This window comes from Equus caballus, chromosome 2, assembly GCF_041296265.1.
Source record: "Equus caballus isolate H_3958 breed thoroughbred chromosome 2, TB-T2T, whole genome shotgun sequence".
In the NCBI taxonomy this organism is placed as follows: Eukaryota; Metazoa; Chordata; class Mammalia; order Perissodactyla; family Equidae; genus Equus; species Equus caballus.
This window is the reverse complement of record NC_091685.1, coordinates 97,652,367-97,668,303: the sequence shown is the minus strand read 5'-3', so window position 1 is coordinate 97,668,303 and position 15,937 is coordinate 97,652,367. Positions and strand designations below refer to the sequence as shown.

The 15,937-nt window shown below is 44.8% G+C and overlaps 1 protein-coding gene and 1 long non-coding RNA gene across 2 annotated transcripts in view; one reads left to right on the top strand and one right to left on the bottom strand.

Moving 5' to 3' along the window:
• The window catches only part of SETD7 (SET domain containing 7, histone lysine methyltransferase), a 45,134-nt gene extending 30,446 nt beyond the window's left edge, over positions 1-14,688 (bottom strand). Inside the window, exons 1-3 of the mRNA XM_023636526.2 lie at positions 14,209-14,688; positions 13,383-13,515; positions 5,381-5,510 (exon numbers count right to left, since the gene is read on the bottom strand). Coding sequence (XP_023492294.2) covers positions 5,381-5,510; positions 13,383-13,515; positions 14,209-14,238 — 293 coding nt within the window. The 5' untranslated portion in view covers positions 14,239-14,688. The remainder of the gene's footprint in view (positions 1-5,380; positions 5,511-13,382; positions 13,516-14,208) is intronic.
• Positions 13,790-15,415, top strand: LOC111772555 (uncharacterized). The gene is made up of 3 exons (XR_002806494.2): positions 13,790-14,253; positions 14,408-14,537; positions 15,282-15,415. It is a non-coding gene; the product is annotated as an uncharacterized lncRNA (long non-coding RNA).
• Positions 15,416-15,937: the final 522 nt, after the last annotated feature.

Here is a 15,937-nt window from a genome sequence, read left to right as displayed (position 1 = left end):
GTGTGGGAGGTTGGAATATATGACTTCAGAAGTCCATTCCAACTCCAATTTCTCTGAAATGTGACCAAGCACTTTCTAAAAACCAAACACAAGGGGCCAGCCTTGTGGTGCAGCAGTTAGGCTTGCACGTTCTGCTTCTTGGCGGCCCTGGGTTTGGCAGTTCGGATCCCAGGGTTAGCCAGTTTGGATCCTGGGTGCAGACATGGCACCACTTGGCAAAAGCCATGCTATGGTAGGCATCCCACATGTAAAGTAGAGGAAGATGGGCACGGATGTTAGCTCAGGGCCAGGCTTCCTCAGCGAAAAGAGGAGGATTCGCAGCAGTTAGCTCAGGGCTAATCTTCCTCAAAAAAGAAAAAAAAACCCAAACACAAGAGATTCTGCATGGACCCGTCACCTGGGAAATGTCAGCCTTTCTCAGGAGCTCCTCCACGGGCAGCCTCACTTAGGTTATTTGGCCAGTGAGAACTTACAAGGAGCTCTCTAAGCCGGACATATTAATATAGCAAATCAACCTCAGAAAACGACTTGGGCACAGGAGAATGAAGTCACGTAGTAGTAAATAACACTTTGCAATCTAATTGGCATGTCAAGGAGAAGGAACAATAGTATAAAAAAAGAAAACTGAATGAAGTAACTCATCTCTATCTCATAATCAGGCTAAAAACCACGTGATTCCCTAATATTACAGAGCCCAAAGAAAATCTGCATTGAAACACCTCTTTCTTGCTACCATTCTAGGATTTCAAGAAGTCCTGCTAAATTGTCCTTACATCCATAAATCTTGGTTGAAATGAGAACAATTAAGGAAAAGATACATTAAAATAAATATCCATAATTGGGGATTAGTATAAAAATTAGAGTCGTGTGTATCAAAGTATTTTTGCATGCTAAAAGTTTTCATAATACCCCACAGTATTCCAGTGAATCCACTGATGCCGATCGACTGCAGAGCCACACCAACAAAGCATCAAGATGCCTTTTTCCTTAATACACAAATGCCTTTATCTCAGGACTAGAGCAGGTGTTAAGAAGTCCCAATTCTCTAATCTTAAGACAATTTTCTTCTTTCCTTTAAAAAAGGGAGGAAAATGGAAAACAGCTGCTTGAAACAACAATTTTCAAAATAAGGTCAATTTCTGCATTCATTCTTCATTTGTGAGATAAAACTATCTGGTAAAGAGTGAGTGGTCTGACTTTAGGTTTCCGACTTAACAAGCTGGTTGTAGTAGCTTAGCTCTTCTATTCTACATTTTGTCGTATAAAGAAGGAAAGACTAACTGTTAAGGTCTAAAAACTAGCAAATATTCTGAAGTTGAGACACTAGTAAAAAGGTGAACAATGTACATATTGGCTGTTGAAACTGAATCCAGAGATTTAGAAATAGATAGCAATTTCCTTATTTTACCTTGAATATACTTAATTAAGATGCTTAAATTCTCTGTCAACAGTGGTTACCTCCGTGACATGGCGGTAACAGTAAAAAAAAATAGAGCACATTCACTTTTCACATTTCTGTATTTCTTGAAGTTTTTTATTCTACCAAGCATTTGCCACATATGAAATTTAAAAATAAAATAAAATATTCTGCTTTTATCCAGGAACTTGGTTAAAAAATTTAACAGGGCCATTTTTCCTGGTGATCTGAACATTTAAAATTTGTATTCAGGTTTATCATGCTCTGTGATAAGGGAAAAATTGATTCTAGATTTTTCTTTTTTTACAGTAGCCTTCCTAATGAGTGTGAGGTGGTATCTCATTGTAGTTTTGATTTGAGTTTCCCTAATGATCAGTGATGTCGAGCATCTTTTCTCATGCTTATTGGCCATTTGTATTATCTTCTTTTTGTTGTTGTTGAGGAATATTAGCCCTGAGCTAATAACATCCATGCCAATCTTCCTCCACTTTGCATGTGGGTCACCACCACAGCATGGCTGACAAGTGGTGTAGGTCCATGCTTGGGATCCAAACCTGCAAACCTGGGCCACCAAAGGCGAATGTGCTGAACTTAACCACTATGCCACGGGGCCAGCCCCTAGAATTTTCTTGATATAAATTCATATTTGTTTGAAACCTTACCATAAATCACACACCCAGTTAATGGCATAGATTATGGTGATGGACATATCCTTAATTCCAAACTCACCAGATTGTATACACTAAATACTTCAGGTGTTTGTGTGTGAATCATACCTCAATAAAGTAGTTTTAAAAAAAACACACACACTTGGGTTCAGGTTTTACATAAGATTAGAAGGTATCAGGCCAAATTTTCTGTCAATACACTTTATGATTTTCCAAACACAGGTTCCCACAATTGCAAACAAACCCTCTGATGGGAGCACAAGCCAGCACTACAGGTTTGAACAACTTTCTTAAACTCGAACAGAAACTTTTTGTTTCCTCACCTGTTATTTCAAAACCTTGATTTCACCCTTTTTTGGGGAAATTTTTCCAGACTGAAGCCTCCTGACTGTCAGTAAAGGCATAGAGTTCCCACTTTATTTTACCTAACACATGAGACCCTAAAAATTGGGAGTGGTAATAGAGAGAAAAATTAATAGGTAAATGCAAATTAAGGCATTCTTAATTTAAATGCAAATTAATTTAAATGTAATTTAAACTAATTTAAATGCAAATTAAGGTGTATTCTTCATGTGGAAACAACTGACTTCTTCATGACCAAATCTTGCATCCCCCTTAGAAAGAGCTAAGAGATTCCATGGCCTTTTTTTCAGTCCTAAGACTATCTCACTAATTTTTACAGCAAATTCTTTTAGCAGATGTCTCATAACATGATCAGTATTAGGGTTAAGATAGATGGTGACAAGAACTTGTCGCCACATGGCTTCATCACATGTCATAAAAGCTGTGATACTGACCTTCTACCCTCAAGGTCATCTGAAGAAGTTGAACAAAGGTAACCTCTCAAGGTCCTCACTAATACCATCATTTTTTGGGTCTACTATTTGAACCAAGACTCTATAGGTGTTTGAAAGGTAGGTATAAATCCTAGTGAATTGGAGCCTCGAAAAGACTTTTTAAAAAGTCTATCAATTTATTTCTATCCCATAGATAGCTATTGGCTTAGTGCTTCAGCCTGACCTAGAGCTTCGGCTTTCTCATGTCACGAACACGTGCAAATTACTGCATTTGTATGACACACTGGGGTAACTGGATGAAGCTGCTTGGAGCCAGGATTGACCAGTTTGACAGAAGGAGGGAGGTGCTCAGCAAGTGTCAGGCCCCACTCAGCACCCTAGGGCTGAGGGTGTCAGTGTCTCAGAGTTAACATGCAGCTCATTCTTGGCACACTGGTTCAGAAGCTCTGGGTATCAGGTCTGTGAAGCAAGCAAGTAACCAACACTAAGTTCAATCAAACCTGTTGGACTGTTTTCCCATAGTCAATCACTTACTGGGTGTGATCATCAAACTACCAGATTTAAAGCATGAGTGTGTGGGGGGTGTGGGTGCGCGGGTATTCTGGGTGAATTCTACTCTCTCTTTCAGCTCCCATATTCATTCAGCAAGAGTTTTTTTTCCTTTTTCTTTTTTTAGTACCAAATTAAGAGAAAGTGCTATGAAGCATAGAAGATGAAATAGGCATAGACTGTGCCCTCAAGGAAACCTCTGTCCTGTAGGGGAAACAAGACATTTACATAATATATATTTGTTGAATGAATAAAAGAATAATTGCAGTATAAGGTAAAAAGTAACACCTTCCAGAAAAGAGCTCTGAGTGAACTGCATTGGGAATGAGGCAGGAAGTGTCCCTCTGGACAGGTTAAAAGGTTCAGGAGAGAAGAAAGCACTGACACCAAATCTTGAAAGAGGCCACCACGGGACTCAGGCATTCACCGGGTATTCCCAGCAGAGCAAAAGAAAGGAAGTAAAATATCTGACCACTTAAAATGTACATTTTGCAAGCAAATCTCTGCTGAAAAAGGTGGGGTATGGGGCTGGGGGCAATGGGAAAGAGAAGGTTGGAATCCATAACTAGAAGGAAACTTTACAAAAGTTCTGTGATGTGTTTTTATTGCTTTCCTCGCCCCTCATTATGTCAGATCATTGAGGGCCTGGGGAACAGTTAATATCTTTAAAAACAACTCACTCCACCTACAGAAAAGGGATTCTGTGTCACAAGCCAATCCCTGTGATCACCATTCAACTGCCAGCTTAGACATTTTCCTTCCCAAAGGAATTCCAAGGTTTAGGAAGCTTCAGCTTGCTACCAATGTCGCGAGCTTCGTAAGTGGTGCTACATTCCATAGAATCCTATAACCTGCTTTAGCTAAATCCACTTCTGTATTACCCAGTGAAGTGGTCTGAAAAGAGCTGACCCTTCCACGGCTCTGAATTCCTGTAGATGGTTGAAAAATTCACATGGCCACTCTCATTCCTGAAGTGGACATGGTGTAAAGTCATTGTGGAAAAGCCGGGCCCATGCAACCCCATCTCTTCTTGAAAGAGAAAGGTCCTATAGTCATTTCCAGCTATCTCAAGAGAGTAAGGAGCTTCTGCTGTATAGCCTCCTCACACAGGAGGTGAAAGCAAAGTAAAAAGAACCCTGCTGTGAAAAATATTTTAACTAGAGATAGAAGATAGAAAACACTAGTTTTGACATCAGCATTAAGGTATCTCACACACAGACCAGTTATCCCAAAGACAAGCATTTAGAACGCCGTGAGTCTGGAGCTGTACACCTCTTCCGTCTACCAGTCCATGTCTTAGCGCTTGGACTGTGATAATGTGACTTTGAACAACTTTGCTAAATATTTTCTTAACCAATCTCATGAGGAAAGAACAACATGCTGAGAAAATTATGAAGCTGCAGAACCAACGAGGTGGCCGAATCTTCCTTCAGGATATCAAGAAGACAGACCGTGACGACTGGGCGAACGGGCTAGATGCAATGGAGTGTGCGTTACAGTGGAAAAAAAGCGTTAATCAGTTACTCCTGGAACTGCACAAACTGGCCCCTGATAAAAAAAAATTCCCCTTGTGTGATTCACATTGCAATGCAATGAGATGCATTACCTGAATGAGCAGGTGAACTCCATCAAAGGGCTGGGCGACCACCTAACCAAATTGTACAAGACGAGGGGCCCCGAATGTGGCATGACAGAGTGCTCTTTGACAAGCCCACCTTAAGAGGCAATCATGATGGAGCTAAGCCTTCGGCTGGCTTCCCCATAACCACAGGGGTGACTTCCCTTGTCCCCAAAGCAGTGCATGCACTTTGGGGTTACTTTGACCTTTTCTATAAGTTGTACTAAAACATCCACTTATATTCTTTCATTTGTATCATTTCTTCAAATAAAGTAATTTGGTAATCTGCCCCCAACCCCCAAATAAAACAAAACAAAACTGTGAGTGCTACCTGCCATCAAAGAAGAAGAACTTCCCCCGTCCGTTCTTTTCTCCGTGAACAAAGTTCCCCTCGAATCTGTCCGTGGAGGAGTAGGTGACTGTGCAGAACCCGTGAGGTAATCCATCATCATCCAGGTGCCCTGGAGAAAGGGAACCCAAGGCAAATTTTAACATCTTCAACGCTCCCCCACTGATGCGTCAGCGCTCAGATGCTGCCAGTAATTCCCCTGAGCAGCCAACGCACCCTTCCCTGCCAGAGCGGAGAGTGAATGCAAAGGTTTCTCACCTCGCCTTGCCTGCATCAGCAGTATCAACCTCACTGTTACTCACACTTTGTGAATGGACAGGTCCACAACAGAGGCACTTAGAGACATTTCAGAATATGAACCAAAAATAAGCTTGCATTTAACTGGGCACTGAGAGTTATTATCAGTAATAACATCTGCAGTGCATATTTCAATTTACCAAGTACTTTCCCAAATGGTACCTCTCATATTTGGAATTAAGGCCCCCAAACTCTCATGCTTAACAGAAATCTGGTGGAGATAGCACCGTTTTATAGTCTATTGCCAGATACATTGTTTTTTTAATAACTTACCTAATTCTAGAACTAAGTATACAAGATAATATGATACAATATCACTCTGTAGTGTGATGTGGAGGACTGCTAGCAAGGTAACTTCTGAAAACCCCACTGCTATCTGTTACACTCAAACAATAAGGGACGTAGTCAGGTCTCTAAAACTGCCCTAATATTCATATGCCTCATCGTACTAATATATGGACTCAGAGTCCTTCTAAGCTTGAACTTGAGCTTAGCCTTGAACTTTATCTTACAAAATCTTTCAGCTTTGAATGTTTAGTGATAACCTTGTCATATACCCTCTACCACCGTGTTCAGAGGGCTGGTGTTTTAAATGTAGCTGGAAGTATCCACATGGCCATTTAAGCAGCGACTTTGAACACCAGCAGCAGGTATTATTCTGTGATCTTTAAATTGCTGGCTCTTCCTGGGTCACAGACTGGTATCTTCTAATATTTATGTTTACAGTCAATGTTTAGGCTTTTTATTACTGTCTGCATATTTCACAAAACCCAGAAATCACCTCACTGGTGTCTCCCTGATCAATCTGGTGAGCTGATTCTGCACAGGTGGGTGAAAAGGAAGGCAGTAGATAATCTACTGGCTTTTTCCTGGGTTAACGACCTGGGTCATGGATGAAAAGGTATAAAAGCATTAAACACTGTGTGCAGTGCAGGGACATTAAACACTTCAATGTGGCTTCCAGATGGCTCACAGACATAAAAGAAAACACAGACCATATCACCACAATGAATGCTTTAGTCTCCTAAAATGATTTCTTTTAAAGTGATAAAATACCATTCCCTGGAAGAGATGGCAAGTAAGCACTCCTATAAAGAACAAAAAAGCTCTCTATTTGTATTATTGATTACATGAACATAAAACAACAATGAACAAAAACACTGTTTCATTGCTACATCTGACTCTGTGTAGAATGAGTTACCTAGAAAATATTACAATAAATTGTGGCTACTTAAATAAATCACAATCAGTAAAATTCCTTTCCTCTTAATACAAATTTTTTCTACCAAGGGCCAGGAAATTAATGGTTAGGAGAGAACTAGGCCATAATTGCTTTCTTCTCGCTCAAAAATCAACTGTACCTGACACAATTCAATGACACTTGAGTCAAATGAAATAATTTGGACAATTATTTTCCAAATATCTACGGATGACATTTCTCTCAATGAAATAAGTTAAACCTACTTTTTTTCTCTTCATAAAAAAAAAAAAAAAACCACTCAGTGTATAGCTAAAAGCTTTTAGGAAATATCGTTGGGATCAAATTACATTTAGCTATTAACATTCCTATGAACTTAGCATTCTACTTTTGATTTAGGTATAAATATCAGAATAATCCTTTTAGCCTTATATTGAAGTATTTACTAATGTGTTGAAAATGCTTTCCCTCAGGAATGAGTTCACATATTTCAGACTTTAAAAAGTTAGTGTTTGATAAAACTTGTTATTCTATTTTAGATCAAGAGAAATATTATGACTAACATGAACACTAAGGGAAAAAAACCCAATGCCAATTCATTTCCACCTTCCCTAAGTCACAATAGTCCTCTCCTTTTTCTGAATAAAACACTGCAAGTACACCCTCAGCAATGGAATTTAGATATTAGAGAAAGTGGGAAGTGTCCTCTAACACACTAAAAGCACTTGAGGGACAGTGCTGATCCCAACTGAGATGAAAGCAAAAATATGAACCCCACCCCATGAAGGATTCTTGTTTCAATGCCTCTCTCAACAGGCCGGTGAAGAGCGGTCCCATCACTTTCTTAGTCTGTAGGGCGACAGAGGAACAGAGGAGCTGCTGAATGACGGCTGTTTCTCTGGTGACATCGTGTGTGCAGGAGCTGCTTTGACATATGACATTTCCCAGCCATTTCAAAGGTGTTAGGTTGCTTGTGGTGAGAAAACACTAAAATCTCCTTCTCTCAGACCGCAGCAGGACCCCCTGGTTGGCTTGTTTGTTTTCTTTTCTTCCAAAAGGAGGACTAGGTGATCAATTAACAGGATGGGATCGATTAACAGGCTCAATTAACTGGAGCTAGATATTAAGGGTGTGATCATTCAAGATTTCCACCCTGAATATTTAACAGCCTGGAGAGGCTGTCCCAGCAGTAGAACTTGATATCTAAAATAGTAGCCACAACCAAAACAATAACAATAACAAAGAGACTTCCCAAAGAAAGAACTATAGGGAAGAGAAGAGATTGAGTTGCCATGCTCTCACATCTCTTTTCAACATTAGTGCTGGAAGAGCTTCTGGTACAACTCTTGATCAAATGCCATTTGGACAATAAGATTATGTAATATTTGTCTTGTCAGTAACAGTCAATTCGATGGAGGTTGATACTGGTATACAGAGAAGAAAAAACTTTGCACACCTACTATGCATCTGGCGCTGGGTTCTGTGCTCTCCTGTTGTCTAAATTAAACATCACAACAATCTCCCAAGTTGCAATCTTACAGAAGAGGAAGCCAATACTTTGCAACTTCTCCAAGAAACACATTAACCACTCTGAATGTGCTAACAAATGGTGAAAGCTCCTTCCTCAAATCTTCCAATTCCATTTCTCTCTAGATAAGGGTGAACTGGCAGGACTCCCATTGTTCCCTGCTGATGGTGGAAGAAGGTGCCCCTAAGGAGGTAGGTGTGCCCAGCTCCCAGGGAGAGAAGTGGAAGAAACTTCGTAGTTAAAATAATTCTCATAGAACCACCAGGACTTTCAACAGCATATCCTGGTTGCAAATTCCTATGCTTTCCAAGTGTTACCTAACTCAAAGAGAAACGCTAGTCCTCCTTGCTCTGACTGGGGCCAATCTGCAAAATGTGCCAAGTCAGCCAACAGCCTTCCAGGCCAGTTCCCACTAAACAGAGGTTGGACACCAGGCCCAAAGGACAAGTCACTTGAATGACTGCTCTGTGTTGATAATGCTGTCCCAGCTCATGTGCCGTTTATCTGTCTGCAGCATGATTTCAAGTATTTATAGAAGTCAGAGAAAGGAAAAAAAATGTAACGGTCTCACAAGTCTACTTTTTCACTTTGTTCTAAAAATCATTACCTACTGAATAGATAGAAAGTTATATTTTTCCCCTCGAGTTACCTCTGAGCTTTTTCCTTAACCTGATGAGAGCCAGGCCTGTATTCTGGGCAGTGACGGCCCATCTTGGAAAGGAAATTCCCTCTGGATCAGACACCCGGCTGCTTACTGCCTCAGGCTTACTCACAGGAGATCTGAGAATGGGGTGAGTGGGGTGAGTGGGGTGTGTGTGTGTGTGTGTCTGTGTGTGTTTCCCTCAGAACAAGAGATCCTTACATGCATTCTTGCTTTTGCAGAACAGAACTGCTTAAAAAAATAATAATAAAAGGGAAGCTTATTTTGTTTAGTGCAAAGAACATGTCCTCATGATGATGCGTTTACACTGGTTGTTAAAAACATAGTTTGACTTTTGAGAGTAATTCTTTGCAAGAGCTCAATTATTACTTGTGAGGGTCATAATTTTCACGTGTGGCTCACACAGCGAGGGTGCTACCAGGACACTTAGCATGCGTTTTTCCTAAGCACAGAGCATGAGCGGTCTTATTAGAGACGGGCAGGATAAGATGTCAGGGGGACTATTAAAAATATCCTTGATATTCTGAGAGGGTTGAGGCAGTGAAACACTGAAATTCTTGTTTTTATCCTGGCTCCTTAGTTCTGGGGATTCTGATATTTCCCCTTTTGAGTATTCTTCCTGAGTGTCTCCTGTATGTTCCCAGGCTTTTCCAGATTTTTCTGTTCTCATAACCACACATTTGAACTATTGCAAAGAGCCTCCTAGGTGATGGCCTCACCTGCTCACTTCCACCTTCATCTTCCCAGAGCAGAGCTCGAATGCTGCCATTCCCAGCTCTAAAGAGCCCCATGGCCTCCCGTGGCTCCCAGCACGAAGTCCACACTCTTGGCCTGTGACACACACTCCTTTCCCTGTCTGACGCTCCCCTTTTTTCCTTCTGGCCCTCTGTTACAGGAGAACCGAGTGATTCGTCTCTGAATGTGCCGGCATAATTCCATATCTCTACCTCATTACTTACGAAGCTCCCCTCCCAACTCAGCTCCAAACCACCTCTTCTGGGAAATCTTTCCCTGTCTCCTGCCCCAAGCTGGAAGTAATTTTCACTTCCTCTCAACCACCATAATTCATCTGTTTAGATAGGCTATATTTATTTGAAATTATATGAGGAACCACATTGTATTCATTTTGTACCTATGGGTAGACAAAGAAATAGATATAGTAATAAATATTTCTGTTCCGAAATTCAACTCCACTCCCCACTGAACCAATGAGCCTCAAAGAGCTTTTAAAAATCTGCAGCAGGAGCTCAGGTGGAATTTCCAGGCCCTCTGAGGCCCAGGGCTTGCTGCCTTCCCAAAGGAGCGCAGCCAACACACGTACACAGCGCTCCCTCCACCACCAGCTCCCCTCGGGGATTCATCTACTCTGAGTTTCCAACTTCACTCAAGCTACAGTTCCACCCTGACAGAGAACCAAAACGTACAAGATGTGACAAAAGACATTTAAACCCAGGTCCTAAAGAGACCAATTTCTTCCCCAGAGTAAATTTCTAAGGAGGAAGAAAAAGAATGTCTGTGGCAGAGGCTGTGAGTGAAATTCTTTCCCCAGATACATTTTTCTGAAAGTCACTGAACTCTATCAGAACCAACTCTCTAAAGAATTGCCACTGAAAAAGAGTGATACTGACATAATATTTAACTGTTGCTTTCAAATTCCGGTACCAAGTATTTCATATATTTGACTGACTCATTAAAAATAAAAAATAAGAAAAATGTAGGAAGACAGTTGGGTTCGGTGGAGTGGAGTTCTGGAGGTCCAAGCCTATCTCCCACCCCACTGAGTATCCTTAAATTAGTTCTTAACTTCTCTATGCCTCAGTTCCTTCCTCTGTAAAATCAGGATAATATTAGTACTCACCTCATAAGACTGAATGGCTAATGAATGTGTGAAACATTTAGCACAGAGTCGGTACAAAATAAGAACTAAACAATTACAGCAATGATAATAATAGCTAAGACAACGAAACCACTGAGAACAGAGGCTTTGTTTATGGAGAGAGGTAGGTTAGTGGATACTGAAACACCAAGATATTCAGGCTAGTTTTAAACCAGTCCCCATGCACGTGTTGGATGTTAACTAAAGACTATTACAGATGGCACTAAAAAGGCCAAGAAAGGCGGGAGAAAAGCCCACTGGTGCAGTTGATTACGAGCACTCATGCATACTCCAGACACTGTGCAAGTCTGAGCCTTAGCTGCCTCTGAGGACTTAAAGATTCTGTGTTACTATAACTGTTGACTGTTAGGTACAACTGAGGGACCATGTGTCCCGGACTGCCCCAAACATTCAGGCTTAAGCCAGTTGTCCCAGCATAAGTATTAATAGGGACTCCTCTCACTCTCTGGCATGTTCTGATTTGGGGCAATAATGCATATGGTCACCCTATACAACAGAACCTTCCTTGTTTACATAAAAGGTGTCTCTGTTTCTATCCATTGAACAAGCTCAAAAACAACATTGATATTTTTCTAAAGTTGCTTGTTCACATTCTGCAACGAGCCTGGGGACCAAGGACAATTCGGCCTTGTGTTTCTAGATAGCTTCAAAGGGGAAGATGGTTTAACCTGGGGAGCGCTGACCAGGATCAAGGGTTTGCATTACACTTTCACAAGCAAAAGTAACCTTTGAAGAATGAAAGCAAGCCCTGACAGTTTGAGAAGAGCATTTTTCATTTATCTTTCATAACATGAAGACACAAGAAGTCAATAACTTAAATACTAAGAAGGCTTCCAATGGATCAACTCAAATAATGGTCTTGGGTCTCAGTAAACCCCAACACTGGCTTTACTTGTTAAATAGTAAGTAAATAGTAAATACTTATTAAATATAAATAAATAGTTCCATGAGTTCACAACACTGTGAAATTAGAAGAACAATAAACCCTTTTTGAAGCTGGATAAAGAAATGTTTTAATAGTTACATTAGATATACCTTTACATTAGGATACCTTTTGGAGAATTCAGAAATATTCCTCCACTTAATCTCATCCTAAGACCCCAGGAGTACCACAAAAGGAGTCAATTATGTTTTATGAAAATATAAAAATTGATTTCTTCTCCCACAGTAGCAATAACTATGTATCTTTATGCATTTGCACAGTGTTGCCACTTTGTTTTTCTTTACCATTCATGAGAATTTGTTTCTACAAATTAAACGGAAACCAGATTCAACCAAAAGCTAAATATTATTTACTTAGATGCTTAGTTTAAAATATTCTGGAACAATACCACACAACATTGCAAAACATCACGACGTACTGTCTGAGGTAGAATCAAATAAATAAACACGCTAAAGAGTATCTTCCAGGATTCACTGTTACAAAATCATAACATCCCATGATACAAACAACGAGATTGTATAACGTCTCCACCTCGCTTTTTAGAACTAGCAAAAAAAAAAAAAAGAGGTGGAGAAACTCAGCAAAACAAAGTGGCGAGAAAAGTCGGGGGAGGGGCGCTAGAAGAGAAGGGGCGGAGAAACACGACACCAAGGCGGTGATATCACCCGCAGCCAACTGCATGGAATTCAGAAAGTTAAGTGTCACCCAGCAATTTCGGCCCGGGCTTGCGGCGCGCCTGCACCGCGTGGCGGCTCGGAAGCAGGAAGGGGGAGGGGGCGGTGTGACTGAGTTCGCTCGGGGGCAGCAGAGGAGAGGGCCACCCGTCTCTCGGTTGGCGCGCGTTCAAGCCCCGGGTCGGGAGCGTCGTCCATTGCCTTGCAATGATTTCATCTTTTCGGAGGAGCGGCCACCCGGGCCGCTGCTGCCACGTGCCAGGTTCGGCCCCGTGCTCTGCGCCGGGGGACCGAGCCGGACGCGGCCGCGGTCACCGCAGGTCGCAGCGGTGAGCGGAAGGAAAGGGCTGGCTGCCGGACAGGGGCTCGGGGTTGCCAAAAGCGGGTGGGGGGGGGTGCTCCGCGGAGACCGCGGGTCTCAGGAGGATGTCCTCCTGCGCAGCCCCCTCCTTCCATCCCCAAAAGGGGGAAGGCCAGAGTGCGGGGCAGGTTTCGCAACTCCGAGAGCAGATGGAGGCGGTGGCCAGGCGGGATGGAGCAGCCGTGCCCTCCCGGGGCCCCCCAGCCCGGAGAAGCCCAGTTCCCGGCCTGCGCCTCGCCGCGCAGTGCGCGCTCCCGGCGGCGTGGCCGCGGCGGACTGGCCCCTGCCGGAGCCGGGCAACGGGCCACCCGCGTAGGGGACAGTGGCGGCCGCGGGGCCCGGCGCCGCGCGGGTCGCAGCCCGCCACTCCTTCCGCCTTCCAAGCCCTCGGCGCCTCCTCCCCAGCCCCAGAGAAATGCTTGTACCTTCCACCGCCTCCTCCACCATTTCGTCGTCGCTATCCATGGCGGCTGGGGTCCCTGCCCAGCTCGGGGCCGCGCCGCTGCCTCCCGTCCCTCTGGGTGCTCCCGGCGGCTGAGCGAGCGCTGGGGCTGAACCCTGCGAGTTTGGAGGAGGAGGAGGAAGAGGAGGAGCAGTCGGGGCTGGCTCGCACTGCCTCCCCCTACAGCCCTTTCAATTCCTTGGCCTTCAGCTGCTGCGGCAGCAGCGTCCCCCCTCCTTTCGCCCACTTGCCCCTCGCCGCCGAGGCTCCGGGGTGCCGCCGTGGCCGCCGCCGCCGCTGCAACTTTCTCCTGTAATACCCCCTCTTTGTTATCGAGCAGCTGATCCGCTGACATCACCCAGCGCCGGTGCGCTCCCTCCCTCGCTGATTGACAGTTCCCTGTCCCTTCCCAGAAGTAAGGCTCCTTAAAACGAAAGGCGCTCCCGGCCCGCGCTGACTCTGCGCGCCAGCCAACCAGCCCCCGGCCCATCAGGCTTTATCTTTTGCTTCTTCGCCGCTCGGTGCGCTCCGAGCGCGCCACGCGGTTCTGGGCGCCGCGGGCTTCCCGCGGGCACTTGGGACAAAGGGGTACCCGTCCTCCGGGGTCTTAGGACTCCCGACCTCCAACTGTGCCAGGGGCGACTTGGAAGCCCGCCGTGCAGTGCCCGCCGGCCCCGCTCGGGACAGCCTCCAAAGAGCAAAGGGAATGTAAGGAAGCGTCTCCGACGCCCCGGCGCCTCAACTTCCTCTTGCCCTCGCCTCCACTTCACCCCGTTTGCCACCCGGAGCTGCACGAGTGCGGCACGCACCGGAGCGCAGGTGTCCCCGCGTCGCCGCATCACATCCGCGAGCAGGTATCCCAGACTCAAGGGGGTGTCCTCCAGCCCCGATTCCGCCGGCGTGCGGCTCCCACCCCAGCGCGCCGCGTCCCACCCTCCTCGGGACCGCCGGGCGTCTCGGGTGATTCAGAAATTCAGCAAATCCAAATGGCAGCGGGCTCTTTCTCAGGCAGGAAACAAGCCGCGCGGAAGGCCCGGCAGGTTCCTCCTCGCGGTGGTGGTAATGGAAAAGGAGCCACCGAGTGGAGCTAACGAGGAAGGACCCTCCGTCTGGCGCGCCTCCTCGCGCCTCCCGCCCTGTACGTGTGATGTCCCCAGCTGTCTCCCTGTTTCTCCAAGTGCCAACCACTCCACGGAATCGGGCTCTTCAAGTGGAGAAAATCACGAGGCGCCCCGTTCCCAGCCTAGCCACTTAGTGTCATTATGGCGTTGCCTCTTACAGGTGGCGGTAAAGGGCGACTGTAAATAGCCGGTTAAATGGATGCAAGTGTACACAATGTACCGTGGAATTACCCGGTGCTGCTCTGGGCATCTGCCAAGAACAGCTACTGCACGGGGGAGGGGACGGGAGGGAGAAAAAGAAAGTTGTTCCATTTTGTTTTCTGAACTGAACTGAAATGGGACTTTGGGGATTTCAAAGTACTTCTAGCCCCCCAGAGACCACGCCCTGCTTTTGGCTCTGCGCTCAAATGCCAGGTATTTTTTATCGAGTATTATGAGTTTCTTCTTAAATTCAGTTTTCGTCTGTGAAAAAGAGAACAATGTTACAGACATTTGTGCCATATCCTGCCGGGAATTTCAACCCCTTCTGACTGTTTTGGAAAGACAGAGAAGGGCCCTGGACCAGGAGTTAGAAGACTTGCGTTCTCCTACTGCTCACCTGCCAGCCTGAATTCCTCCTCCCGGAGATAAGAGGCTTAGGCTATACTGGGATAAGGTCCCTCCAGCTTAGGCGAGACCACTCTGAGCCCCCCCCCGCCCAGCTTAGTCTACACCCCTCTGAAGCCTTCTGGCTTAAGTTTAACCTCCTTAAAATCCTCCAGGTGCAGTCCTCAAAGCTACACGGACAAGGTGTTCCCACAGTGGAAGGTGAAGGAGCCGCTTCAGGTTGCATCATTTTCAAACGTGCACCACAGAAACAGGATTTTATTTCTGATTAAAACAAAATGTGCCGTCATGTACTGAGCTTGATCACTCGCTGGTTTTGAGTTACATGATATTCTTATTTGCTCCTTTTTTAACATATCATCTCTTCCTTTACATATTACACTGATGCCCAAAACACACCAGATACCCACCTTCTTCCTCAGTTTCCAGTTTATTTTCAGGGGGAAAAAAGATGCTGAAAGCTAAAGGAAGAAAAAAGAATTTATTCCTTTATTCAAAGGGAGCTGAGGCAGGGAGAAGGTAGGTTGGAAGAATTCTCCCCTCAAAACACACAGTTGGAACCACAGAGACATAAATTCATGGTGAGTGGGTATGTGGGGGCAGGAGGAGGAGTCATGTCACAAGTGTCCTGCCCCTAACTTTAGGATCAGAGGAGAATGTCCAACCATCCCCTTGGTGCTCTGAGGTTTTCCCAGCCTGCGCTGCACACCGAAACCGTCAAGTGCCCCTTTTCCACCTGCTACTGTGAGAACACCTGGATCCCTGCACGCAGCTGCCATCACTGAAGCAGGCCTCCTCTGGACCCGTAATG